General features: G+C 39.9%; 1 protein-coding gene across 1 annotated transcript in view; it reads left to right on the top strand.

Annotated features, from left to right (window-relative positions):
* The window catches only part of CALCR (calcitonin receptor), a 113209-nt gene extending 90774 nt beyond the window's left edge, over window positions 1-22435 (top strand). The window contains exons 9-14 of the mRNA XM_081531466.1: window positions 7736-7889; window positions 10544-10604; window positions 10684-10750; window positions 13067-13282; window positions 14386-14427; window positions 20205-22435. Coding sequence (XP_081387592.1) covers window positions 7736-7889; window positions 10544-10604; window positions 10684-10750; window positions 13067-13282; window positions 14386-14427; window positions 20205-20546 — 882 coding nt within the window. The 3' untranslated portion in view covers window positions 20547-22435. The remainder of the gene's footprint in view (window positions 1-7735; window positions 7890-10543; window positions 10605-10683; window positions 10751-13066; window positions 13283-14385; window positions 14428-20204) is intronic.
* Window positions 22436-27634: the final 5199 nt, after the last annotated feature.

Genomic DNA, 27634 nt, shown 5'->3' with positions numbered 1-27634 from the left:
AAGCCCAGCTGGTGTCCTCTGTGCCCCATGGAGCTCCTGTTTATCTTGATTTCTTGCCGTAGGAAGATTGTTCTTAAAGATACAGACTCAGCTATTTCAAAGTGATGGTTGTCCATAATTAAAGATGCATACTGTATTTCATTAGGGACGCTCACCCCCACTAAGATTAAAACAGGCGTAGAGGGAATTCCCTCGTGCCTCCCAATGTAGGTGATGCAGGTTCGATCCCTGGTCAGTAGAGCTAAGATCCCACATGCCACGGGGCAGCTAAGCAAGCCCCTGCACTGCAACTAGAGAGCCTGCGTGCTGTAATGAAAGGTCTCACATGCTGCAACTAAGATGGGATGCAGCTAATAAATGATAATCAATATATGTTTACAAAACAGAAATATAGGTGTAGAAGCCATTAACTAAGACTGTCTCAGCCAAGAAGACTCAAATTTGGAATTCCCTATTAAGTATGAAAACCCTGTTAATTGGCAGTACCCCAATACAAAGTAAAATGTTTAAAATTGGGGGGAAAACAAAAACCTGAGAAAGTTACCATCTGTTCACAGTAGGCCAGGAAATGGCACTTTGGTTATTGAATAATCAGCACATGAACCTGGGTGCAGCACTCAGTCAAATTATGAGATATCGCCAATTCTTAAGTAGACTCTCTCCCACCTCTCCTGTGGGGGTCTCACACCCACTTGTCATGCCTCCAGCCTACTGTCTGGATGTTAGAATAAATGGGGCCTCTCATCCATGATGAGATGATACTTAACCTGTTATCTTCCTGAAATAGTATAAATTCAGGACTTTTCTGAGTTCATTAATAAATTGTAGAAGCCATTTCACCTTACCCATCAAATGAGAGTAATAAAAACTGCCCTGTTTACTTCTAAGGGGTTGTTCCAGAGTCCCAAAGACACATAAAGCTTTTAAAAATTCCCCAGCGTGTGCTGCTGCAAGCAATTGCTCACAAGGTAACTGCTAACCCCATCCCTGTGGCTAGCTCCTTAAGTCTCTGCACATGGCTTTCTCAACCAATCTGTTACTCTATCCATTGTCTTAGTGTCATAAGTTATCATTGGTGGGTGTTTTCACTTTCATAGTATACTTTAGGGACAGACAAGCCTAGTTACTCGGCCAGTCGACACGCACAGGCTGCCTCCTAACCACCAACAAGCCAGCTCAGCCCTGCCTTGCATCTCCACTATTGCTTAGAAACATTTAATAATGCCTGGAAGCAGGTACCTAGGCACCTGGCTTAGCCACGACACAGCTGATTCCCTGGGAAAGTGTGAATGTGAGCATAGAGGAGTGGAGAAATTAATAGAAAGCCTTCTTCTGCATATGGAGGAGTGAAGGGTGGCTCTTTCACACACATTAGGCATTCTCAAAGTGATGTAAGTTTGAGGAAAGAAGTTCATCTTTATAGCATAACCTAGTTCTCCTAATCAATATATTTTTAACCTAACAGACTTGGTTTTTGTTGTCTTTTGTAACTATGCAAGAGCAAACTTCCTAGGAAAAAACTGTAAAACACTTGAAAGGTAGAATTTCATCTAATCAGTCAAATATTGATTGAGCACCCCAAACTCAAATTTTAGTCTTCAGGCTGAACTAAATTCATATCATTTGGGGGACATACCTATTTATGACATTCTCTTCACAATCCCTGGAAATACACCCAGCCTCACATAGAAACAGTGCTCTGTATCTTACAGCTGTATATGTGAGGCTCCACCATTTATTTACCTGTTTTAGTGTGTGTGTGTGTGTCTTTTTTTGGTAGAAAACAAAGGAACAAAGCATCTGGATATTTTACTTGGTATGCCTGAATGAGCAATCTCCTTTCCTCTGAGGTTCAAATGAGAAAAAGTGAAAGTGTTAGTTGCTCAGTCATGTCCGACTTTGTGACCCCATTGGCTGAAGCCCACCAGGCTCCTCTGTCCATGGCATTCTCCAGGCAAAAATGCTGGAGTGCATAGCTATTCCCTTCTCTAGGGGATCTTCCCATCCCAGGGATTGAATCCAGGTCTCCTGCATTGCTGGCTGAGCCACCAGGAAAGCAAAGCCACCAATCACAGCCCACTTACAGTGGCAGATGGGGCCTATTATCTGTATGAGCACACACTGCCCTCTTTCACGTGTCCAAATGTCTGGTTCTTCCAAGGGACAAACTCTGAAAGCATGTGTCTTTCAGCAAATAAATAGCATAGGCTAAAAACAAACGACCACAATGACAAAAGTCAACCTATGTTTGTAAATTGTGAAGCATCCACTTGGCCGAAAGGGGTGGGGGGAGAGGACATTTGTTTTCAGTACTTTCTGTATTTGAACACAGCTTTTGTTTTCCAGTGAGATTTTGATCCATCTCTTATCTAACCTTCCATATACAAACAACACAGGACTGCTCTCTCAGGCATAATTAGTTCAAGAAAGGACAGGAAAGAATTCTCCAGTGGATATAGCTTGTATGTTATTCATCCTTGAAACTGCTTATTTACTAGTTCCAAGAGAGACACAGGTCTTAAACTTTGTATTGAATCTCATCTTGAAAATGCATATTCTGTCATAAATGCTATCATAGAAGTTCAATTTCTTGGGGATCTTTTCCTATCCAAAAAACTATTAAAGTAAGTTGCAGTTGAAACTGCACATGTAGGCATTAGGAATCAAGGAGATTTTGCTGTTGTAACATATTTGAACATACAGGTCATAAACAAGAACAAGGAAAGGTTTAATTCGATTTAACTAGAAAAGCCCCATCTTTCCCAGCAGTAAATTCCCCACCTCTAAAAAGACAGAGAAAATAATATCCAAACATTGAGCATCATATCATCAGCATATTATTAAGTCATGTGTAATTTTACTCTAAATTATGTGAAATATTGCATTTTTCTTGAAAAACTGACATTCCAGAAAACATTAGACTAAGGTCCTCCCTAGCTGAGAAAAGTGGAGATAATAAAGAAAAACCCAAAAAAGAAGAGACAAACAAAGAAACTAGCAGAAGAAGCTTTTGAAAAGGGGAAGTTATTAGATATTGTCAATCTACAAATATTTATTAAAAATTGAAATTAACATGAAAAACACAACCAAAGTCATAAACTAAAGAAAAGCACATCCATTAGACTTCATCTGTCTGTGATTCAAACATATGTCTCTTTCCTATAAAAAAAAATATAATTTTCTATATACAAAAGAATATATACTTTTTAAAGACTTTCTTTTTTAAGCAAACTAAAGGCAGAATTGTGGGTTTGTTTGTTTGTTTTCCCCCTTAATTTTGACCCAATTCTCAGGTCACTGAATCAGCAGTTTAGAGGCAAAAATAATTTCCTTCCCAGTGCCCATGGGGATATATTAAAAAGAAAGTTATTTCTTGTGAAAGGAGGCTGCATCATCCCAAATGCTTTTATACTACTTCTGGGAGGGTGTGTTTAGTTGGGGCCGAAAGAAAACCGAGTTCTCAGTCCTCAGCAGGGAATCCCAATGGGCTTCTGGTCCCCTTCCCATCAAAGTAGTCAGTCTGTTCCCGTGGAAGTTTTTTGGTTGGGCAAATTCTCTCCAGTAAAACCAAGAGTGAGAATCTTCTTCCTTCACACAACTTTTTTTTTTTTAAGTTAAACTCAAAATAACTCATGGAATAAATAAGGGCTGAATAGATCCTCAGTTTATTGAGTGATATGAAAATTGCCCATTGTCACTTGTGTCATTTGAACATTTCATTTCCATAATATCTAAAACTTCATTTTCTTGTTCTATCTGCTTTTTCAATGATCTTCATGTAGGGAGTCAGGAGGCAGAATTAAAAGCATTGTTCTTGCCGCATCTAAAGGAAGCTGGCAGCACCCTCATCATTTTCTAGAAAGAAATGTCTCTCTGAACTTTTTGTCTGAGTCCGAAAGGGGACAATACAGCAAGATTAGTTTTTGCTAGGAACCTGAGCATTTTGTACCTCAAACGCCAAAATAATTGGGTCACATTTTTTATAGCCTCTTATATAAGCAAAGTCAAATGAGCCCCAAGTTCTGAAAAACAAAGTGGATTTCTTCTAAGTCTCACTTGTTCAGGACAGTTGGGACAACGGACTAGGTCAGGATTTCATCCTAGTCACAGGAAGCTCAGCTTGGAATGGATGCTCAGAACTGAAACCAAGGGTGCAAACTGACTCCTCCTGCCCAACCTAGAGGAGCCTGGTGGGCAGGTGGGCTTATACACGTGAGGGAAGTGACAGCAAAGTTTTGGGGATGAGAGATCAATGACCAAAAAAACTGTATTGGAATTATCCATTTTGGTGCCTATGAAAGATATTTGATTGAGAAAGACCAAGTATTATGGATTTTTGGAACAGTGCTGAGAGAATGATGCTAAGATGTGATAATGAAGTGAGGTATCTTACCCTGTTTAGTTATGTGATTTCACTTGCTTACATAAAAACACCAATAAATGGTCTTTTAACCAAGATCATATGGTACAGAAAAGTATAGAGGATATCTTTATTCCTTTTAAAATGTATTAATTATAATCAAACACATTCCCATATGGCTGTAAAGAATTTATTCTTAAAATGGCTATAAACATCAACCCAGTTTCTCTCATCTGACCCATCTGGGCGATACCTCGGCACAAGAAGTTAGTGACCTACAAGTGGTATCTTGCAGCATGGTTTTGGTAGTGAGTGTTCATCTCAATGTTTGCAGCTTTTTTCCCCTGCTTTGAGAAGGCTGTTATGAATTTAGTGCAGCCCTTCTTCTAGATTTGTTTTCATTCTCAAAAAAAACCTTTCAGCTAAGATACTAGAAGTTTTCTTTCCCCTTTTGATTTATTTTTTAAAACTTTTCATTTTGTATTGGGGTATAGCTGATTAACAATATTATGATAGTTTTAGGTGAACAGCGAAGGGACTCGCTGATACATATACACGTATCCATTCTCCCTCAAACTCCCCTCCCATCCAGGCTGCCACATAACATTGAGCAGAGTTCTCTGTGCTCTACAGTAGGACCTTGTTGGTTATCCATTTTGAACACAGCAGTTTTTACACGTCCATTCCAAACTCCCTAACTATCCTTTCCTCCCATCCTTCCTCCCCACCCCCCACATCTTCAACCATAAGTTAGCTTTCTAAGTCTGTGAGTCTGTCTCTGCTTTGCAAATAAGTTCTTTTGTATCATTTCTTTTTAGACCCTGCACATAAGGGATGTCATATGATATTTGTCTTCTCTATCTGACTTACTTTACTCAGCATGACAATCTCTAGGTCCATCCATGCTGCTGCAAATAGCATTATTTCATTCTTTTTAATGGTTCAGTAATATTTCATTATAATATGTACCACATGTAAATAGTAGAAGTTTTGTACACTCCCTTGGGATATGTTGGTTAACTGTCAGAAAGCTATGGAGCAATAGTCAATTTGATATTTGGTGTGTTTAGGTAGCTTGCTTCAAATACCATAGCATTGTTCTTGCTAAAGCCCAGGATCTCAAATCCCAACTCTTCTACTTACAGATTAATCTTGAGCCAGTTACTTAACCTCACTGTGCTTCACTTTCCTGATAATGATAACAGTAGTGCCTTTCTCAAAGAGCTGCTTGTGAGGATGAAATGAACCAATACATCTAAAATCCACAAAATTGAGTCTGCCATGCAAGAACTCTCAAATGTTAGCTATTATTATTTATAGTTGTTACCATTGTCATGGCCTTAAGCACTCATCATTTTCTAACCGTGGCACCAAGTTTCATTTCTGTGTTACACAGCATGGGAGATATGGAAAGTGAGAGCATGTGTAAAATACTGCTCAAATCTTAAAGGACTAAGTGTGAAAGCAGAATGCACATACTCAGAGGTTTTTAAATCTCAAATAACCGAAAGGGCTGTGGCATGTGAATATAAAACTCATTCAGTCATGGCTTTGAAAATCCCCAGTGAAGAGTGATAATACCCTCATTACACTGTATAGATAAAAGACCCTTGAGTGTAGCAAGCGTTAATTTTTATTCCCCTGCCACATTTCTAACAGGTCCCCCCCTCCAAATCATGTTTCTCTTTTCTCTGGCTTTGTTTCCCAATCACTGCCAGAGCATTGCCTCTGCCAATTTCAGGATCATTTTCCAACGTATTTATCTCATATGGGACTTTTTCTCCAGTGTTTTGTTTTGTTTTGTTCTTTTTGCTAAACACACCCAATTGTAACTACACTTGCACAGATTCAAGCTCATTTTCTCTGAGGTGGTATCAAAAATCAGTCCAAGATTGCATGACAGATTCACATTTAATTGAAAACACTTTATCTTTTAAATTTCTCTGGAGAGAAAGGCTGCAGTGGTATCCTTCAAAGTTAATGCTGACTTTCTGACTGGGGGATCTTCCTCCTTCATTCAGCTAGCATTAAATACTGGACCCACTGACAGTTTTCAAGTTGACAGGAGAACGTTTTTCCTTTCAGTTTGTCAACTGTTCTGGCATCTTGACAAAAAGTTCTCTAACTCCTCCTCAGGTGGTTTTAGTATGCATGTGAATCAAAGCCAGGGCGTTTCCCCGTTGCATTGTGAATCTACTGGAAGAACAAGCTTGTGCTCTTCAATTGGTTAGGGTTATTACTACTGGATGGCTAGCAAGTAACCAAAACAGGAGTCAGGTACCGAGGAAACTCCTTATATACCCTAAATCTATTCCAAGCGTGTCCTTAGACCAACAGCTTAAGCGTCACTTGGATACTTACTAGAAATGAGAATCTCATGGCCCACCCTACATCTTCTGAATCAGAATCTCTACTACTGGGGCCCCAAAAATCTGTGTTTTAACAAGCTCTCCCAGTGATTTTGATGCATGCTAACATTTGAAAAGCACCACTATGAACTCTTATTATTTATATTTGAATTGGATAGTTTTGGAGGGATTATTCAGTACCAAGGGGGATGCCATCCTTATCTCTGTGTCCCAAACGTTTGGACTACAGTGTGGAAACTAAGGCTCCCTTATAAAAACAAAATCCCTCAGGTCAGATGGGCTCAACATAGCTCCTGGCTCATGTATGAGAAATGGATCATCCGGTTCTCTCCTTTTTTTTTTTTTGTTTTTTTAAAGTTAAGTAGGTATCACTAACAGATCAGTAAGCTTCTGTGTTATTCTCCTTGTTGGCCATAGAAAAGGGGTCATAACAGTTATGTGATGAATTCTTGGATGCTGTCAGAAATTATGGTTCTCAGACACATTATAGGAAAATAAACTTGTCTAGTCTATAAGTCCTTGATGGCTCAGTGGTAAAGAATCTGCCTGCCAGTGCAGGAGATGCAGGTTCCATCCCTGGGTCAGGAAGATCCCCTGGAGAAAGAAATGGCAACTCACTCCAGTATTCTTGCCTGGAGAATTCCATGAACAGAGGAGCCTGGCAGGCTACAGTGCGTGGGGTCACAAAGAGTCAAACACAACTTGGCGCCAACTAAACAGCAACAACAACTCTATATAACTCAACCCACTAGAAAGTAATAATAAAAGAACACTTGGGGCACTGGAATTCCATTGCCCTAGTTGGCTGTTTACATGTGATACTAATCATCTAAGAGCTAGTACACCGATCTCCACATCTAGTGGGTGACACGTGTTGAGAGATGCTCGAGGAAACTATCTCTCTGGCTGAATGCAGATACTTTGGCTCATTCTCATATTCATCCTCTGTTCACGGCCAAATCGTCGCAGATGTCTTCCTCTGAGTATCTTCATTTCTTTCCAACAGCCGATGTGCAAGATTCTGCACTTTTTCCACCAGTACATGATGTCGTGCAACTATTTCTGGATGCTCTGCGAAGGCCTCTACCTGCACACTCTCATTGTGGTGTCTGTGTTCGCTGAGGGACAGCGCATGTGGTGGTACTACCTCCTGGGCTGGGGTAGGTATTTTCTGCTCTGAGTTTTGATCTGCTTTTATCTCTGTCTGATTGTTTGCAGTCTTCTGCTAGTCTTGATCAGAAGATAGTCAAGGGCTCAGGTTCTATGAGGGAGAAGGCAATGGCACCCCACTCCAGTACTCTTGCCTGGGAAACCCCATGGACGGAGGAGTCTGGTAGGCTGCAGCCCATGGGGTCGCGAAGAGTCAGACACGACTGAGCGACTTCACTTTCACTTTCATGCACTGGAGAAGGAAATGGCAACCCACTCCAGTGTTCTTGCCTGGAGAATCACAGGGATGGTGGAGCCTAGTGGGCTGCCGTCTATGGGGTCGCACAGAGTTGGACACAACTGACGCGACTTAGCAGCAGGTTCTATGAGGAGAGATGGGACACAGGTCCTGGCCACAATTCAGTCTCCAGGAGAACTTGGTAGAAGTTCCTAACAAGTTCAGACAGACTGTGATAGGCATAGGGGTGAATGCCACAGAGGAGGGCTGTGATTATGAGAATGTCTTCAGGAAACAAAGATGGGCAGAAAGCATGCTCTGATGGAGAGAAGATGCGATTCTCCCCAAAAGAAAATGAAAGAATGCTTCTTTCAGTAGTTACTTCCTTATAAGTCTGCATGGGACCACTTACTGGTCATTTTCTCCCAAATCGAAGCAACTTCAAATGCTGAAGTTTAGTTCTTAGAAAAATCATTTCTTTTACAACCCTCTTCAGATTGATTCTTTGCCTTGCTGGCCCTCCTCTTGTTGTAAACCAAAGAAGGAAATTCCCTACCCTGCATGAACTTTTATAGTGAACAAATAAAACATATCTAGTGCTCCAGGAGAAGAATCCTAGGGAGAGAAGGATTATTCTTTCTCTCACCATCTTTAGTAGAAGAGAAAGGTTGTTACGGTTCTGGAAGCCTGGAGGGAGAAGAGGAAAAGGAAAGAAAAACTACACTGTGTAAAAAGTGACATCATGATTAGAGGAAGGTGAAGAGCCCTAGGAATTAGCAGATACAGAGTCTATACTCTTCCCTAGTATGAAACACATGTCCTTTCTATAAAATGACAAGGTAGAAGTGAAATCTCCATGTTGCCTCTCTTTCTAATTCTAAAATGTGCATTTCAAAATCAATCCAGAGAATGAATTTCTGATTCTAAACCTGAATGGGGTGTTAGAACTGCTGTGAATAAAACAGTTATGTCTTGTGTAAATAGTCAACTCAGAATTCTTTCAAGTCAAACATTTAATCGATGGTCCCATTTTGAATTATATGCTTCATGGGTTAAGAAGCTGAGGTGGTTCTTAGATGAAAACTCAATATTCTGAATCTCCTTTTGCACATAATTCACAGAAAATTAAAGTGTGGCAGTCTAATTCACCTGAGACACCTTTCTTAATCTGAGGACAGTTTTTTTTTTTTTTAATAAATTTACTTATTTTAGTTGGGGGCTAATTACTTTACAGTATTGTAGTGGTTTTTGCCATACATTGACATGAATCAGCCATGGGTTTACATGTGTTCCCCTTCCTGGATCCCCCTCCCACCTCCCTCCCCATCCCATCCCTCTGGGTCATCCCATTGCCCCAGCCCTGAGCATTTGTCTCATGCATCGAACCTGGAATGGTGTTCTGTTTCACATATGATAATATACATGTTTCAATGCTATTCTCTCAGAACGTCCCACCCTCACCTCCTCCCTCAGAGTCCATAAGACTGTTCTATGCATCTGTGTCTCTTATTCTGTCTCACATATAGGGTTATCATTACCATCTTTCAAATTCCATATATATGCATTAGTATACTGTATTGGTGTTTTTCTTTCTGGCTTACTTCACTCTGTATAATGGGCTCCAGTTTCATCCATCTCAATAGAACTGAGGATAGTTTTTAAAACTGTCTACAAATCTCAACCACATGAAGCAATATTTTATTGGGCATGAGTACATCTGAGAAAAAGAGAATCTTTTTTTTTTTCTTTTTACAAATATTACTTTACTCTAGATTACTTTTATAAAATGAAGGTTAATTTGTAAAAGATTCAGACAGGGTGCACTGCCAGCAGCTATGTCCTTCATTCCATTTGTAAATTCAAAGTTGTTTTTGACAAATACTTCAAGTTTACTCAGGGAAGTAGATCCTGAGCTACTTTAATGAAGGTCCTGCAGCCAGAACTTACAGAGGGTAGCTACTCTGAATTGTTCTTATTGAACGAAAATAGGATCAACACACATGTTGTAAACAGAAGAACAAGAAGCCTAGAAGAAATACTGAGAGCATCTTTGGAGCAATCAGACTGGCTTTCATATGCTGTCTCAGGTCAGCGTATGACCTGAAGGTCACTTCCCTTCAGGACAACCCTGCTCCCCTCTGTAAGAGAACCCAGTTCACACACAATGAAAAGCTTTCTGGTCTCAGTTACTGGTCATCATCATGTACCTACCACACTGGATAATTTGTGAAAGGCTTTTAAGTAACTGGATGCTGTTAACCAAACTCTCTTACAGTTTATGACATTCTAAGAGCATTTTATCTGCTTTGACCAAAGATAATTTGCACAAGAACATCAGGACAACATCTTGACAAGATGTTGAATTTGTCACTGTTCTTTCCATCCAGCTGTAGTTATAGCTTTTGTACTTTTTTTTTTCCATTTTAGGACTCCCGCTGCTGCCAAGCACTGCTCATGCTATTGCTCGGGCTCTGTTATTCAACGACAAGTAAGTATTGTGGGTTTTAGTCAATTTATCTGTAAATAAAATGCGATCATATTGATGTATTCCCCCCTCTTTTATTCAGCTGCTGGCTGAGTGTGGACACCAACTTGCTTTACATCATCCACGGTCCAGTCATGGGGGCACTGGTGGTGAGAATTGCTTTTTAAATCCATTATTAACAGTATTATCTCTGTGGGGTGTTCTGTCAAGATGGTTTTATGTAGTACGTGTATTACAACTCCAAAATGAAGTTAATTTAATGATAATGTATAATAATAATTTGATCTAAGAATCTTGTTTTTAAAAAATGATTTTTATTTAATACAATTGAGTGGAGGGGCATAAGCTCATTTCTATATAAGCCACAGCAATAATACAGTGGGGTCTTTTTTTTTTTAGACAATTCAATAAATTATCCTAATTAAAGATAAAGACCATAGGTGAAGATGCTGCTGATAAGAATGAGAGAGACCACAAAGTCCACTTGCACCATTTTCCGCTGGGCTCTGCCAAACTAAACCATCTTCCATTTCACCTTTGGTCCATGAGCCATCATCATGACTACCACTGAATCAGGCACTTCACAAACATTGCCATGCTATTTGCTAACAGCAGTCCTTCAAAGTAGACACATCAAGATGGTTCACTCATTAGTCCCATGACAAGTAAGAAGTTGGGCAGGGAGAGAATATGATTATCTGAATCTATATCCAAGCTCTTTATTTCTACCCATAGTTTACTATATGTTGGCCATCATCAGAGCCATCAAATTTAATATTTAGACATTATTTCTCCCATTAATCTCAAACACTGTTTTTTTTAGGTAAGAATTAGAAAAATAAAAACAGTTGGAGTCATAGATCATACTCTTCTCCTGTACTGAAGAATCGTCCATTAGTAACTGATCAAACTGGGTCACACTCAGACTGTCTCCTAACTTTCCTGGCCTCCAATGCAGATTCAATTTCTTTTGCCATTTTTCAGAGTAGTGATGTACTTACTAGTTCAACTGTGCTCACAAGGACCTACTAACATGGGTCTTGAATATTTATCACCACTGCATAAGAATTTGATTTTTATTAAAGGTCTCTTTCCTTCTTGAATTTTGGAGGTAATGTTTATTTCTACTCCAGGTAGAAAAACTACTCTGATTATTTTTAAATAAATGATCAATTAAAATTTTAAAACAACCTCGGTTTCAAAACTAACTTTCACAGCCAAGTAGTTTTTTGTGATCTACAAGAATGGCAGATATTAAAGAGTGACCATACCAAGTGCTGGCAAGCGTGAAGAACAACTGGAATTCTCACATAATGCTGGAGGGAGTGTAACATGAAGCCACCTCTTTGGAAAGCAGTTTGGCAGCTTCTCCTAAAGTTAAACATACACTCACCATATGAACAGGCCTTTCCACTGTTAGGTAACTTTTGCAAATGAAATGAAAATATGCTCCACAAAGACTGGTACACAAGTAACTCACTGCGTGCTTATTCATAACAATCAAACTTTGGAAACCATTGCAATTTCCGTAAACAAGAGAATGAATAAACAAATGATGTGTGTGTATTATTTATATAATGCAGTACTACTCAGCAGTAAAAATGAATGAAATGCCAATATACACAACACAAATGAATCTCACAGATAGTATGTTAAACCAAAGTAACCAAACACAAAAGAATACACAGTATATATATATATATATATATATATACCCACACTCCTATTTCTGTGATGCTAGAAATCAGTGGCTACTAGAGGTAGGGGGATGGAGCTGTTGACTGCAAAGGGGCAAGAGGGGGCTTTCTGGGGTGGTGGAACTGCTCTTTTCTTGTTTGGAGTGGTTGTTACCCTGGTATATACATTTGTCTAAACTTCCCAAATGTAAACTTAGAATCTCTATTTTATTGAATGTACATTATGCCTCAGTGAAGTGATTTCCTTTAAAAAGTGTTATTAGCAAACAAGTAGTCTGAGTTAGCCTTCTCCATTGCATAAGCTTTACAGATAAATTTCTCAGACCCCATTTTACTTTTAGTTAACTAGTCCTAGCTAAGGGGGAAAATCTTAATGAAAAGATAAGAAGGTGAAATCTAAAAATATCATTTATGACTTCCCTTTGGAAAAACGATAAAAACCTAAATAAAGAATAAAACATCTTACTTAGATTTGAACCTAATATAGTTACATATTCAGGATATTATTTTCTCATTTAGAAAAAAAAGGGAGGGATGTTAGTTCATGTTCAAAAGGAGTATTTGGCTCCCCTGATCCGCCATGTTGTCATAACAAGGAGCAGATGGTCTCAACTCTGAGGCAGTCTCTTGTGTCCCAGCCAGTGTGGGTGCCATCCTTCCTCCCCCTACACACACACACACACTGGGTAGATAAGAACTGGGCTAAGGGGGTGTCCTTCAGGGGTGTTCACCTGAAGAATTTGCTCAGAACACTGATTATCTTTGCAGTTGAACTTCTTCTTCCTGCTGAACATCATCCGAGTGCTTGTGAGGAAAATGAAGGAATCGCAGGAGGACTCGTACATGTACCTGAAGGCGGTGAGGGCCACTTTGATCCTGGTGCCCCTTCTGGGGGTCCAGTTCGTCATCCTTCCCTGGCGACCTTCCCACCCCGTGCTTGGGAAGATCTATGACTTTGTGATGCACTCTCTGATTCACTTCCAGGTGAGGGGTGATGTACTCTCTGATTCACTTCCGGGTGAGGGGGGAACCATGGATTCAGCCACTCTCTCAGCTACTTGGAGCAGGGGCCACAGTTGTCTGGGGCTCCTCTGTGATGAGAATGAGCCTTTCTAATATGCATTACCTGGAAGGGAGGTGGCACCTCTCTGTCTTCCTCACTGCCTGCTTTCTCATGTTTTAAATCTTAAAACTGAGCAAGGAAACAGGAAATGTGAGGCCTGAACTTTGAGAATACATCTGGAAACCCCATGGACAGAGGAGCCTGGCGGGTGACCCTCCATGGGGTCACACAAGAGTCAGACATGACTGAGTGACTAAACAACAAACAACTGAAATATTTGTCCAGAGATTGACACACTTGCCCAGTACTGAGGACAGAGTTACTCCCACAGTCGGTGACCCCTCCTTCTCCTCCCCCATATCTGAGGACCATATCGAGTTTTGCTTTATTGAGGGGAGTGTTGAAGACCCATGTAATCGATGCCAGTTGGCTTTCCAAACAGGATCATCATCAACAATTTTGACCATTTCTATAGACACAAGCTTGGACACAAGGAATCTTGAGTGGTGACAGGAACCTGAGTAGTTACTAGATCCATGTCCTGTTTGGCGAGGTGGACTTAGCTGTGGGTACCGTACTGCACTAGTTCACCACAAGGACCCAGGTCAGAGTCAGGCCTACAGCTATGCATTGTGACATGTGCGCTTGCAAAAGTTCTCTCTACTAAACTCTACAAGATCCTCGTTTTTAAGTTTTTTTGGGTACAAAAATTCTTTTCATATCCCCTATAATCAGCATATTCTGCTATAAATCTCCATGTTAAGGCAAGCAATATATTAACCAGATTAATGAGAACAGTCCTTGTAGCCAAACAATAGAATCCTGTTGAGAATAAATCATTCCTGATGGAATATTCTTGGAGTTAAGCTCTGGACATGAGTGGTAGTAACTGTTTTTTCATTGAGCTTTGACTTGCTATTGCCGTAGTGAAGTGTTCCTCTCCAGGTTGTCTATTTGTATTGATTACTAAACAACACAACGCACACAAAAATAACTTCAGCTCCATTTTTCCTCCTCTTTTTAGGGATTCTTCGTGGCTGTCATCTATTGCTTCTGCAACCACGAGGTAAGTGTGCATTTCACGTAATAGTGTCACCTCTTTATATGAAGCCAGCACTTTACCGTCTCCCAAGGGCCTCCGTGCACTTTGCACTGTCTGTCACTTCTACAGTTGACCTTACAGGGTTTCCAGACTAGCCCAATCTTATTTTTTCCACTACTGCAAGTTGAATCTTATCTATGTTTTTGTATGGTACAATTGCAGATATTATCCAGACAGGTAGCTAAATTCACGTTTCCTGGCATCATACCTTAAGTTGGTTGGCACCCTGAGAAGCAACAGTGAAAGCTATTCTGGGTTCCCATAGAATCCAAGTCACATCCCCATTCCCTTTGGTAGAACCAACCCATCACTAGGGCAGAGCCAGTATCTAGCCAGTCTATCTTGAGTCACTGCTGTCTTTTCCATTTGCTTGGTGCCAGTGTCACACCACCTATTCACCTCTTGGGAAATCACCCTGGAGTTAAGACTCAAAAGGGAGTAAGTAATTTGTTACCTGAATATTTAGATCAGGAAAACCTGGAGATCCACATGGCCAGTGTTTTAAGGGTTTTTTTTAGCCAGAGTTTCCTTTTGTCTAACGATATCCTGCATGGAAGCCCAATTTGTAAAACATAAGTGGAGCTGCTTAAATTTGTACCAAAGAACTTCCAGGGCTGCAAAGAATGTGATTTGAAAGCTCCCTCATTTGTTGGGTGAGAAATCGAAACTCCAGAAAGATCATATGACTTGCACAATGTCACACTTATAGCTTACAACCAGGACTAGAACCCAGATTTCCTCATTCCTAGTTACATGGACTAAATCTTCCACTGCACAGCATTATATATATGCCTCCTTCCTGAAGCTTCATTAGTATACTTCCTTGAGTTATACACCTCATAACTTTTAATGTTAAAGTATCTGTGATCATTTTAAATCAATCTTTATTAATAATTTTATACCAAAGCATATCACATTTTGTTAAGAGATCTACATATTATTTCCAAGTTGGTAATGAGAACCATTGTCTAACCATTATCAATTGATATTTAATGGATTTTCTAGTCTTCATTTCTTCAGTTAAACAACATTCAGTGAGCACCTATGATATTTTGCAGCTCTGCGACCTCTTGCTCATCTCAACCCTCAAATTGCAAGATTGTTGCTCTTTTAATTGATACATTTTATTCCTTCATTCATTCATCAACTCCTTCCTTAATCCAATAAAAATATACTGTACATTCATTATTGCTAGGGACTATCCTGAAAGCCTGAGATAGAAATGAAAGACATCTTTCTGTTAGCAACAAAGTGTCTCTTTAAGAATAGTAAAAACCAATAAATAAATAGGACTTAGGTCATCCCATCTTTATATCAATTCCTGTGAATGTATATCCCTGCCTTTTGAATTGGCTCAGGTGGCATACAAAATAAATATTTTCATCTAAAATAATATCAATATAGGGCTAATATAAAAATCAGGTTCAGGCAGAGTATACCTTGAAAACACAAGAGAACTGCATGCATTTATAAAAATACCTCAATATTGATTGTGTCTTAACCATGACGCTGTCCCTGAAGTGGCAGGCATAGAAAGTGAGCCCAGAGGCGCGCCTGACAGTTGAAAGTCTCTAGTTCAAGTGTGTTATCTCTGCTTTTAGAAGTAAAGAAACCATCTCCATTTTAATTAATATCATGTTACTGGGGAAATGTACAAGTGTGACATTTCTAATAATATAGAAATCATGTACTGTGCCAAATGTAGTATCACAGTCCCATGAATTGTAGGCATCTGGGCCTCAGCTGGGCCTTCTGTGAACATATTGTCTTAACAACACTGAACACGGGCAGGGCACTTACTCATGCAGGCAGTGATTTCCAGCCACATCTGAGATAGGGTTGTGATCAGGCTTTGCCTGACTGAATGTTACATTTTAGTAGAAATCTAGGGGGCTAATATGTCAGTTCTACAATGAAGATAAAGGTTTTAATTTTTTCTTTATTATCCATTTGTCATCAGTGATTCCTGCCATGGAAATGGATCAGATAGTGGAGGAAAGGATTTTTGAGAATTCCAGTACTAGGTATAAGGAGGTGACCGTGAGAGCACGCTTATATAAAAAACATTTCCCACAACTCTTCCAAGACAGTGGACGTTGACCATCCAATCATTTCAGTCAGTTACTAAGGATCTAAGAGACCTCAAAAAGATGACTACAGCTATGGGCTTAGTTGCGTCCGACTCTTTGCGACTCCATGGACTGGGGCCTGCCAAGCTCTTCTGTCCATGGAATTCTCCAGGCAAGAATACGGGAGTGGGTAGCCATTTCCTCCTCCAGATTACAGCTAAAAAATGCCCAATTTTTCCTAGCTCTGTCCTCACCACTTCCCTTTCCTGTTTGTAAGGGATTCACCTATGTCCCTATGTGCTATTTCCAGATCAGTAATGTTATCACTTCATATGCAAAGATAAATTTTTCTATTTAAAAATTCTTTCAATAAAACTTGGTTTTCAAAAATACCGCCTTTCTAGAAAACTCAAGAAAGCCAGCTTCAGGACCCAAAGCTAAGCAATGATTTCTTTGTCCTAGACAAAAAACCATCAGAACTCCTGAGATAAAGCTCATTTTCCATTCAACAGCACATAACTGCAAGTTCTTACAATGAACTTAACAGGAAAACAAAGGCCAAAGACAAAAACATCCAAATTCAACCATAAAGATTCCAACCTGATTTTCTTTTTTACAAATATAGAAATAGAGACCTTCAAATGTTACCAACCCTATACAGTTAGTTACTAATAGAACCAGGTATAATCATTATTCCTTCAAGCCATCAGGACTCTTATTTTTTACAGTTGACAATAAATAAATTGGCATAATCGGGAAAATGTGAAGTGATCTGTGTTAATTGCTTTTATAACTAGCAATGCATTTATATAATTCAAAACTTTGTGTATTCTGCTTTCCCCATGGGCAACTCCTTGTATTTCTGATGCTTTTCAGGAGCAACCAAAGTCTCCTCTGTTTTTTTCAAACAGATTCAATGCCCATATTCTTGTGATCAAAGCACTGTTAGGCTCAACCTGAGGTATTGTAGGAGATAATTGCCCTTATTAAACTGAAATTATTGAAGTGTCTTTCACATGCTGCTAAGGGCCTATTCTTACATGTGTGGTTTACAAATGGAAGCAGATTGCCATCTCCACACAAAAGGATAGCTTATAATTCTGGAATACAATTACAGGAGGCGATGAACATTTCTGTCATAATTTTTAAAAATTAAAATAGACTTCAAACCCTTTGGCCTCATGCTGGGTACTTCATTAGTATGCATGGATACTCCAGTGGAGATTATTTTAAAAGGACAGATGAGGCAAAACAAAGGACTTCCTTTTTTTTTTCCCCGCTGGGCACTGTCCGCCTCGGACACCTTTAAATATCTGTGTTACGTTTTAGCTATAAATACAGCGTTGGTATTTAAGAGATTTTGAATCCACAGAAACTATCAGTTCCCTTTGTCTGGGGACAGTGCTTCTCTGAGCTGTAGATTTCCTAATTCAACAGGGCATTTGATAGTTCCTAGATAATAAACTCGGCATTTAAGGACCTTTGTTTAATAGACAGTACAGCCCCCAAACTGGAAAGCAACTGAAATATTTACTAGGTTCTTGAAGAGGTGCTAAAGGAGAAATGGATGGCCACAGGTATTTAGCTGAAAGTATAACTCAGGAGGGATGTTCTTTCCCAAATATATTCAGCTATGGTTTTATATCAGTCCTTTCTTATATAAACAATCTAGTCTCTTCAATTCTGTAACTCTGTACTGCACAGATTGCAAAGCAAAAGCTCACAGACTGACAGGGAAACACGGTATATTTTTTAGGAGTGAAGTAGAAGACAAAGTGGGTGATGCAAAAGGAGAGTCTGAACTATCCACTCATCACTGCCTCTAATAATGCGTTCGTATTTGAAAATACGTTCCTAGGGTAATCTTCCCACCAGGAGTATTACCTTTCCTTTTCCCCAAAATATTAAACAACACCCTTTTCCCAGCACAAATCACAATGTGAAGAAAACTTTCATCTGCGTTAGCATCCAATATTTTCCAGGCTGTTGAGGACTCTCTATGGAGACCTAGCTTAGAATATATGAGAAATAACTGAACATGAGATCAGAAACTATGTCATTAAGAGCTCTTTTTATATCCTTAGCAACACCACCCTCCAAAGATATATATCCACACATATGACAGAAGAGTTTCCTTTAATCTAAAGACTAAAGACCACCATCCTGCCATAATAAGGGTATAACAGTAGGAATACTGGTGGCCTCCTTGTTTGGTATTATACTACATCTTAGATGCCACGTGATTCATACTGTAGCCATGTAATCCATCAGGCAGCTAGGTGAGGTAGAAAAGTTGTATTGAAGAAAGTAATCTCAGAGGGGTTAACTATTCTGCCCAAGATTTCATGGCTAATGTGGGCAGAGCTGGTTTCTTGACCCAAAGTTCAATACTTTTTCATGGCATCAAATGAGACACAGTGAAATGGCCTTATCAGTGGAAAAGGCATTGAAAGGTGATGTGATGTTACTATTACAAGCGTTTGCTTCTGGTATTTCCAAAATTAGCAACCCACTGCAGCTCCCGAGCAGTTCTCCAAATCATACACTGTGGCGTGAGAGAGAATACCTAACAATAAATGTAGATGACCCAGTGGTTTATAATTCACCTCTGGGAGGAATTCAAGTTCTCCAAAACCTGTGTTTCTAAGTCTTATATCAAAACTCAGGCTTTCGTATTTGCATGAAATAAAACTTCCATTTCTTCCTCAGATTCAGTCTAGACATTTTTAGCACCCTCACCCTAATACCACCGGATGTCAATACACTAATTACAATACAGTCATGGATGGTCATTTTCATGGATTTAGAAACTCATTCTAGAATGGATGTTGACAACCATTCAGAAAACATTTATTGAATAACTTAGCTCCTTGCCAAACACCATGACATATAGTGTTACAAAAAATGAATCAGACATGGTTTGTTAACCACTAACCAGAGTTTTATTGGGCACACCTCAACTCAAGCCATGCTGGATAAAGGAAAATCAACAGTATAAGTCCATTATAATAAAATCCAGAGCTGTGAAATGGCTTCCAGATATTTTTTCATGACCAATAATGTGAGATTTAGATAAAAGCTTCTGCTGTATCAGAAGTTGTAGCAGATAAAAAGGTTTCAAACTCTGCCTTCCTAATAGGATGCACATGCCATATTGAATATGAAACCAAATCAAATTTCATTCATTGTATAAAAGCTCTAATGAAGAAACTTTTGCTCAAAAGAGCAAATAACCTTGCCAGGGGCAGCTGAGGCAAATTACTCAGTCCTCCAGTCTGCAGATTCTTCCTCCAAGATGGCATTTCATAGCCAGAGCCTTTACCACACAGCCCTTTTAGATGAGAATTAAAAATTCAACCTCCCCAAACCTCTGATGGGGGCTTCCCTAGCGGCTCAAAGTGTAAGGAATCTGCCTGCAATGCAGGGGAGACCTGGATTCCATCCCTGGGTGGGGAAGATGCCCTGGAGAAAGGAATGGCTACCCACTCCAGTATTCTTGCCTGGAGAATCCCATGGACAGAGGAGCCTGGCAGGCTACAGTTCGTGGGGTCACAAAGAGTTGGACACGACTGAGCAACTAACACACACACACAGCCTCTGATGAGCGCCAAGAATTGTGCTCAGGGGATTTCCGACAGTGATATGAACAGAAGGTTCTCTTTCGTCTTCCAGGTCCAGGCCGCCCTGAAGCGTCAGTGGAACCAGTACCAAGCGCAGCGCTGGAATGGCCGCCGCCGGGCCCACCGTGCGGCCAACGCCGCCGCCGCCACTGCCGCCGCCGCCGCCGCCCTGGCCGAGGCTCCACCGATCTATATCTGCCACCAGGAGCCGCAGAACGAGCCCGCCGACAACCTGGGCGAGGAGGGTGCTGAGGTCATCCCTATGGAGGGAGGAGAGGTCATCTCCATGAAGGGTGCTGAGGTCATCGCCGTGCAGGGTGCTCCTGAGGTCATCGCCATGGAGGGTGCTGAGGTCATCGCTGTGGAGATCATTGAGCAAGAGTCATCCGCTTGAAATATGACGCCAATAACAGCCTTGTGATCCCTGAGCCCTCATTTCCTGGGAGCAAGACCGACCCTGCATCTCAAGTGATCTCCATCCTCCCAGGAGCACACATCTCATTTGTGAGAAGTATCAAGTGCATTTGTCCATAGTGAATCCAAAGACAGTTTTACTTGGTACTATTGCTATCGGGAGACAGTCGAGGAATGGAGTCTCCCTGTACAACACCTGTGAACTCTGCAACACCTGTGAACTCTGCAACACCTGTGAACTCCTGTGAATACCATCTTTCATCCAGGACTGAGATGTACAAATGTCAGAGTAAGGCAAGCAAAGTAGCCAAGTAAAACACAAATTGTCCTAGTTCAGATCCAGGGTGCTCCTTGTTAATCTTGAGCCATTTCTACCTTCAAAAAATTCAAGTCACCATCAATGGTTTTCTTTTTTTTAACTGGAAACTTTTAAATTAGGATACTTTGGTATTTGGCTATGGTTCTGATTTTTTTATTTCTTTTTTTAATTTCAATCAATTCTGATGTTACTCAGATGCTTTACCATCCACAGACACACACACAATGTAAACCGCACAAATTACAACGTGACCTCCTCAAAACAAAGTGGCTTTCTAACGTAGAGATGACTAAGTTTGTGGGGAAAAAAGACCTGCATTTGGCAGGAAGATGTAAGGCTTTGAATGAAAAAAAAAGTCAGTTAGCTCCAAATATTAGATGGGTCTATGTGTTCATTACTTTACTAATACTGTGTGCTCAGCTTGGTCTTGGGCAGGTCCTGACTTCTGTAAGAAGGAATTGGCTTTCGTGTTGAATGTGCTTTGGTTACTAACACTTATAAATTGGGAGGTCACAAAGAATCCATCACTAAATTTTTCACAAAACTGCCAAAAAATCGAATTCCTAGTGGAAGAGAATACTCTCTCTAAAGAGAGTTTTCCACTTTTCTAAACTCCAGGATTTATAAAGCAAATCACTCGAGGCTTCTAAAGCAGATTGCCTCTTGCCCTTGGGTGCTATCTAGCAGTAAAAGATAAATTTGTTTAAGACTGGTAATTAAAAGACTCCATATAACTCCATTAACTGCTTTGCACCCAGCTTCTAAGCTTAACAAGATCTCAGCCTTTTCCAGAAAGATTCAGTAGGGCTAATTAGAAATAAGTTTGTAGTTGACCTCTTGTTTGATGCTATTCGTGAAACAGGAGCGGGGGGGGGGGGGAACAATTAACCACTGCAAGTTTAACTGTTTAAAAAAAGAATTCATTTAAAAAAAAGAATTTCTCATTAAAATCCAATGTTATATTCCCATACTTCTCTTTACTTCCATATAAAATCTTTAAAAATCCCTGAGTAAACCAGTATCATTATTGGCACCTGAGATTAATTTGTGAATTTGCAACAGGACACAGTTACCCTTATATAATTTGTATTCTAAATGAAGAGATACACCAAAGCCCTCCACATCTCAAGTCTCAAGTATGTTCTCTTATGCCACTGCCTTTCAGAGATGATATAGTTTTAGAGATGATATAGTTTTGGAAAGACAAAAGAAAAATATATTCTTTCAGAGAAAATGTATTTTGGATACTAAAGTAGTTTATGTCTCCTTTACTTGAATGTAAGGGAGGATTTGAAAAGATGGTATTTTTCCAGTCACAGTGTTTATGTAATAAGTGTTCCTATCTTTGTTTACAAACATGGAAAACAGTATTTCTGGCAGCTCTAGTACAAATGTGATAACATTTTGCTGAAATATTGCTATTGTGCTAATATAGTAGTGGCTGAATAAGATCAAACAGCTTACTATAGAATTGTGCACAGTGCCAAAATGATGTGAAACGCTTGCGCTGTATCCATGTACAAATTAATAAAGAGTAATGATAAGCAAAAGTTGTATGTGTGTTTCAGTTGTGTCTGACTCTTTGTGACCCTATGAACTATGGCTTGCCAGGCTCCTCTGTCCATGGAATTGTATGTGTGCATATTTTCTAAAGAAATATATTCATCTTTTCACTCATTCATCTCATCTCCTAAGTTCATTCCATATTATCTGGGATGCTAACATCTCATCTTGCCTGTATTACAGGAGATGGCAAGATAATCCAAAAATATAAATTAGAAAACCATATGCAAAAACACCAAGGTTATTGTCTTTGTCAGTGTAGCCATCTTCAATCTTCACTTTGACTATAACCTCCAAAGCACAGTTCTCATACCCTTGTTAATGCAAAACCACACAGGACTATCAGCCTATCTTGTATAGGTTTGGGAAGCACAGCTAAGAAATCTAGGACAAGAAAATATTGCATTCTTTTATCATTGCTGTTTTTTTTTTTTTTCATTATTGTGGGACCAGACTTGAACTGTCCGACATCACATCAGATCGTTAGAATTGTTACAGTCATTGATTTTTAAGATAGTTTTGGAGATTAAGGCTGGATAAAAGGCAACAAATTAAATATCATTAGAATGCATAACAGCCACTATTAGAAAGATTTTCAGATCTGGAAAGCATGAAATGGAAAAAAAATGAGGATTAAATGAGAACTATGATGAATTAATACAGGCAAACAGAAGCAATTTGTAGGTTCTTCATGCAACGTAATAGCACCCAGAATTGCTGGCCTCTGGAGATCTGGGGAAATTTTTCAGAAAGGATACATCAGGACTACATTTTTCTCTTTGTGTTCCACTGGGAAATACAAATAAATATCATTACCCTTGTGATGTTGGACAAAAATAATTTCCCATCATACCGTAAAATCTGATTCTCTGATAGGGTAACTTGAATTCAGATGGTCAGCTGCCTGCCAAGTTTGGCCCAAAATCGACCTTTGGATGTATGTCAATACATGGTTTCTGGAGGAAGGAAAGATGTTGGAAAGAAATGATAGAAACACATCACAGAGCTCCAACCCTTCTCATTCATTCCTTCATTCATTATCATTGAACAGATGTTTCACACACCTTTCATCCAGCTATACAACAAATATTTGCTAATAGTAGCCATTATGAAACAATTTCTTTGTGTCAAACCTGCCAAGTGAACCCATACCCTTAAACCATGCATGTGTGTGCTCAGTAGTGTCTGAGGCTTTGCAGCTCCATGGACTATAGCCCTCTGTCCACGGGATTCTCCAAGCAATAATACTATAGTGGGTTGCCACTTCCTCCTTCAGGGTATCTTCCCAACCCTTGTGTCTCTGGGCATTGGCAGTCGGATTCTTGAGCACTGCCTGGGAAGCCCACACCCTTAAACCATAACCACTGATATCTTTGTGGTGGAAGAACACACACATACGGTGGAAAACCAAGCAATATAGGGTTGGAGGTGGTAGCTGAGTGTGACCTTTTCTCCACATTAGCCCTGAGTGGGACAGCTAACTTATAAGAAATATTCTTAGAACAAGATCTCTTCCTAAAGGCTTAGCAAGGACTCATTTTCTTGACAATAAGTTCTAAAATAGTAGTTCTTTCATTGGCTAGGTTACAGTTCAACACCTTATCATTGGAATTAACACTTCACAGTTGAAGATTATTCATGAAGAGGATGGATCAGAAGACATATTTAGGAAAGCATACTTAGATAAACTCAGAAAGAAACAATCATTTGTCATTTTGAGAGAGGAAACAAGATGCCTCCCTCCTAACTTAAGCTTAGGAAAACTGATTTTACTGAATCAATCCATAGATAGCTTGTATGGGGTGGGGAGGGAGGTTGGGGAATTAGCTGGAAACATAAAGAAAAAGGATGATAATATATGCACATGCAGACACAGGAAGACACAAAGAAGCCACATTTGAAAATTTAAAACTAACAATATTTTTAATTTTTGTTCTTCTGGACATAAAATTAATATGTTTAAGGTCTGTGAAAAGCATTGAAGGAGAGAAAACACAGCCATTGAAACTGTAAACTAACTTAGGTCAGGAAGACTTCCTAATATATCTTCCTCCATTTGAATTAGCAAACACCTCTGAAAGATTTCAGAGATTTTCCCATTAACTTAACCATTGATCAGCCAGTCTCTTAGGTCGCTGACTGATCAGTGTCCAGTCTCCATTTCCAGACACCCAATGCCTTCTACCTAAGTCTCCCAGAAATCTTTCCACTGACACTCAAACTGTGTTGCTCTTTGCCAACTAACCAGCCATCATGACCAACCCCTTCAGAAAAAAAATTCAGAATAGATCAGGATATCTGTTTTCATCCAATCGTGCCAGACTCATTCATCAGAGCTAGCACACTAGTCTCATGCCAAAACACACACCCAGCTGTGAGCCCTCGAGATCTCTGCCCAATAGGGTAGCTGGTGAGTTCTCAGGGCAGTTAGCACTTCTCCACTGCATGCAGCCTTATAGCTTCTGTATGCTGTCATCCCAAGATGGATACTGTGAGGCTTAATATGGAGTTCAGTCACAGAGAATTTAGGAAGAACATCCATCAAATAGAGATAATCTGAGAAGGAAGAAAAGAACACCAATCATTGAAACACTGTAGTCAATATAAACCTATGGACATTAGCTTACCTTCCCTTTGTAACAACCAAACGTGTTTTTAATCCCCGTTTTAGTGATGAGAAAACTAAATGGAAGTCAAATGGGAATAACGTGTCCACCACTGTCACAAAGTAAGTGGCTGAGTGAGCTAGGGTCTGAATCAAGAGTACCCAATGCCTTGAGCAGCCCCATGTAAATGGGGTTAGGTTTTGCAAACTCACTCACAAGAGCAAGCAAGCTCCTCTCTTCCTTCCCCACCACAAAACAGGGACTGAGGAAATAAAAACTGAAAGTTCCTCTGAGACTTCCCTGGTAGTCCAGTGGTTAAGAATTTGCCTCCCAATGCAGGAGACACAGGTTCAGTCTCTGGTCAGGGAACTAAGATCCCAAATGTCACAGAGCAACTAAGCCTATGTGCCACAACTAAAACTCTAAGCAGTCATAAATAAGGCAATAAAAAATCTGAAACCTTTGAACGTTACAGCCAAGCATCATATCTGGTGCTTCCCAAGAGAAACTGATGGGGAAACACTGCAAAGCTGTGTTTATTGAAATGCAGAATCTGTTGGGATTATTTGGAGGCAAATCTCAGATTTCTATATTTATTAAACATAAATCAATGCCTGACATAAAAAACAAAACAAAACAAAAAAAACTGCCCAATGCCTCTGCTTTTTAAATTTCCACCTTGGAAAGACTGGCACAAGTTCTTGTTTGGGACTTTTGGCTTCCTACTAAGAATGTTGCCACATTTTGTAGTTTCCCCTTTCCCGGTGGAGATGCAAATAAGACTGACGAGATAGGTTTAGATCCTTGGGTGCCCCAAGGAGCATTTGTACCTGGAATAGTGGGTGCTCTGAGGCCTGGGTGAACTGCTGAGACAGGAGGATCGACTCCAAGTTGTAGAAGCTGATTTCAAAGGGACTCAGGAATAAAGAGGGTCAAAGGGAGCATTAGAGCCCAAGTCAAACATGTTCAGTTCATACTTGGTTACTGCTTCCAGCTCAAGAAAATGAGTCAGAGCAGAGGGGATTGGCCAAACAGGGATCACCTGCCTGGGAGCAGAGATGAGAGACTTCACATTGCAGCTTAGCATTCACTAAGCTGGGGCCTAGTGAAATGGTTTGCAGGGGTGGTAGTATGGTTCCACTTAAAGAGATAGAGGTGATACTTTCAATTAAAAAAAAAAATGACGTCTGAAAATCAGGGACAATTTTCTTCTGCAAAATGTTAATTAAAACCTGCCCTTCATGGTGGATGTTCTCTACCCAGAATAGGACAGCTGTCAGTTCCTTCTCCCCATCCACAGCCACGGAAGCCAGTGTTTTTTCCCCCAATAGGTTCAGTTGGAATCTTCAACTTATTCATCATAAATCTCAACAGGCTACAGCCACCATTACTCTGTTAGGAAAAAATTTCCTCTGACATGTTGCCATGTGACTTGTAAAGCCTAGTTGGTCATTCTCAAAGAATGGACACTGGGACTCCCCTGGTGGTCCAGGGAGTAAGACTTTACCTTCCAATGCAGGGGGTGCGGGTTTGATCCCTGGTTGGGGAGCTAAGTTCCCACATGACTTAAGGCCAAAAAACCAAAACATAAAACAGAAGCAATATTGTAACAACTTAATAAGGACTTTAAAAATGGTCCACATTAAAAAAACAAAAAACTAAAAAATGTGGGGCATTATTTAGAATGGCCCAAAGGGGAAATCAAGGCCAGTGAAATGAATCTTTAGGCTCATAATTCTGCACAGTGGCAATGAAAGGGTCTCTACCCAATACCTGGACAAAAGCAATTCTAGAAGAAGACCAGAAAATGAAAATAGAGAAGGGGAAATACTTGAAGAAATATTGTTTAAATCCTCTAGGATTAAAGAAAAAGACCTCAAATAGGAAAAACTCATAGATTGCCAAATAAATTCCACAAACTAAAATCTTACTAATACTGACAGGGTTGGGTCAAGATCAACATAAGCAGACTAAAGCTTTCTCTTTTAGGGAAAGAAATAGAGACTTGGATAGCTAAGAAAGCAATATGCTCAGTCACTTCAGTCATGTCCTGCTCTTTGTGACCCCATGGACTGTAGCACTCCAGGCTCCTCTGTTCATGGGATTCTCCAGGCAAGAATACTGGAGTGGGTTGCCATGCCCTCCTCCAGGGGATCTTCCCGACCCAGGGATCACACCCAGTTCTCCTGTATCTCTTGCATTTCAGGCAGATTCTTTACCATTGAGCCACTAGGAAGCCCTAAGAAAGCAATATGGGTAAATAAACATGAGTATGGGTCATGAAATGTGTGAAATTTCTTAATGTAAGGTTAATTATAATTAAATGGCCATGATCACTAGTCAAAAACAGATTGTCTCATATTGGAAGCAACTCACATACAGGCTTTATTATTGTCTAAGTAATAGCGGACCATATAATATAGACCTCTATATAATAATAGTGGTCTAAATAAAAGTGGACTTGGTACTGTACCTCACTCATATTCAACAGGTTTGGGTGAGGTAAAGGCCAGCTGATCGAGATTTCCTAGTGTGAAATTAGAGACCTGGAAAGAATGTTTATGATGACCCAATGTCCAG

This window comes from Giraffa tippelskirchi, chromosome 10, assembly GCF_054371585.1.
Source record: "Giraffa tippelskirchi isolate mGirTip1 chromosome 10, T2T-mGirTip1v1.2.pri, whole genome shotgun sequence".
NCBI lineage: Eukaryota > Metazoa > Chordata > Mammalia > Artiodactyla > Giraffidae > Giraffa > Giraffa tippelskirchi.
The sequence above is the reverse complement of the archived record's forward strand: the minus strand, read 5'-3'. Positions and strand labels throughout refer to the sequence as shown.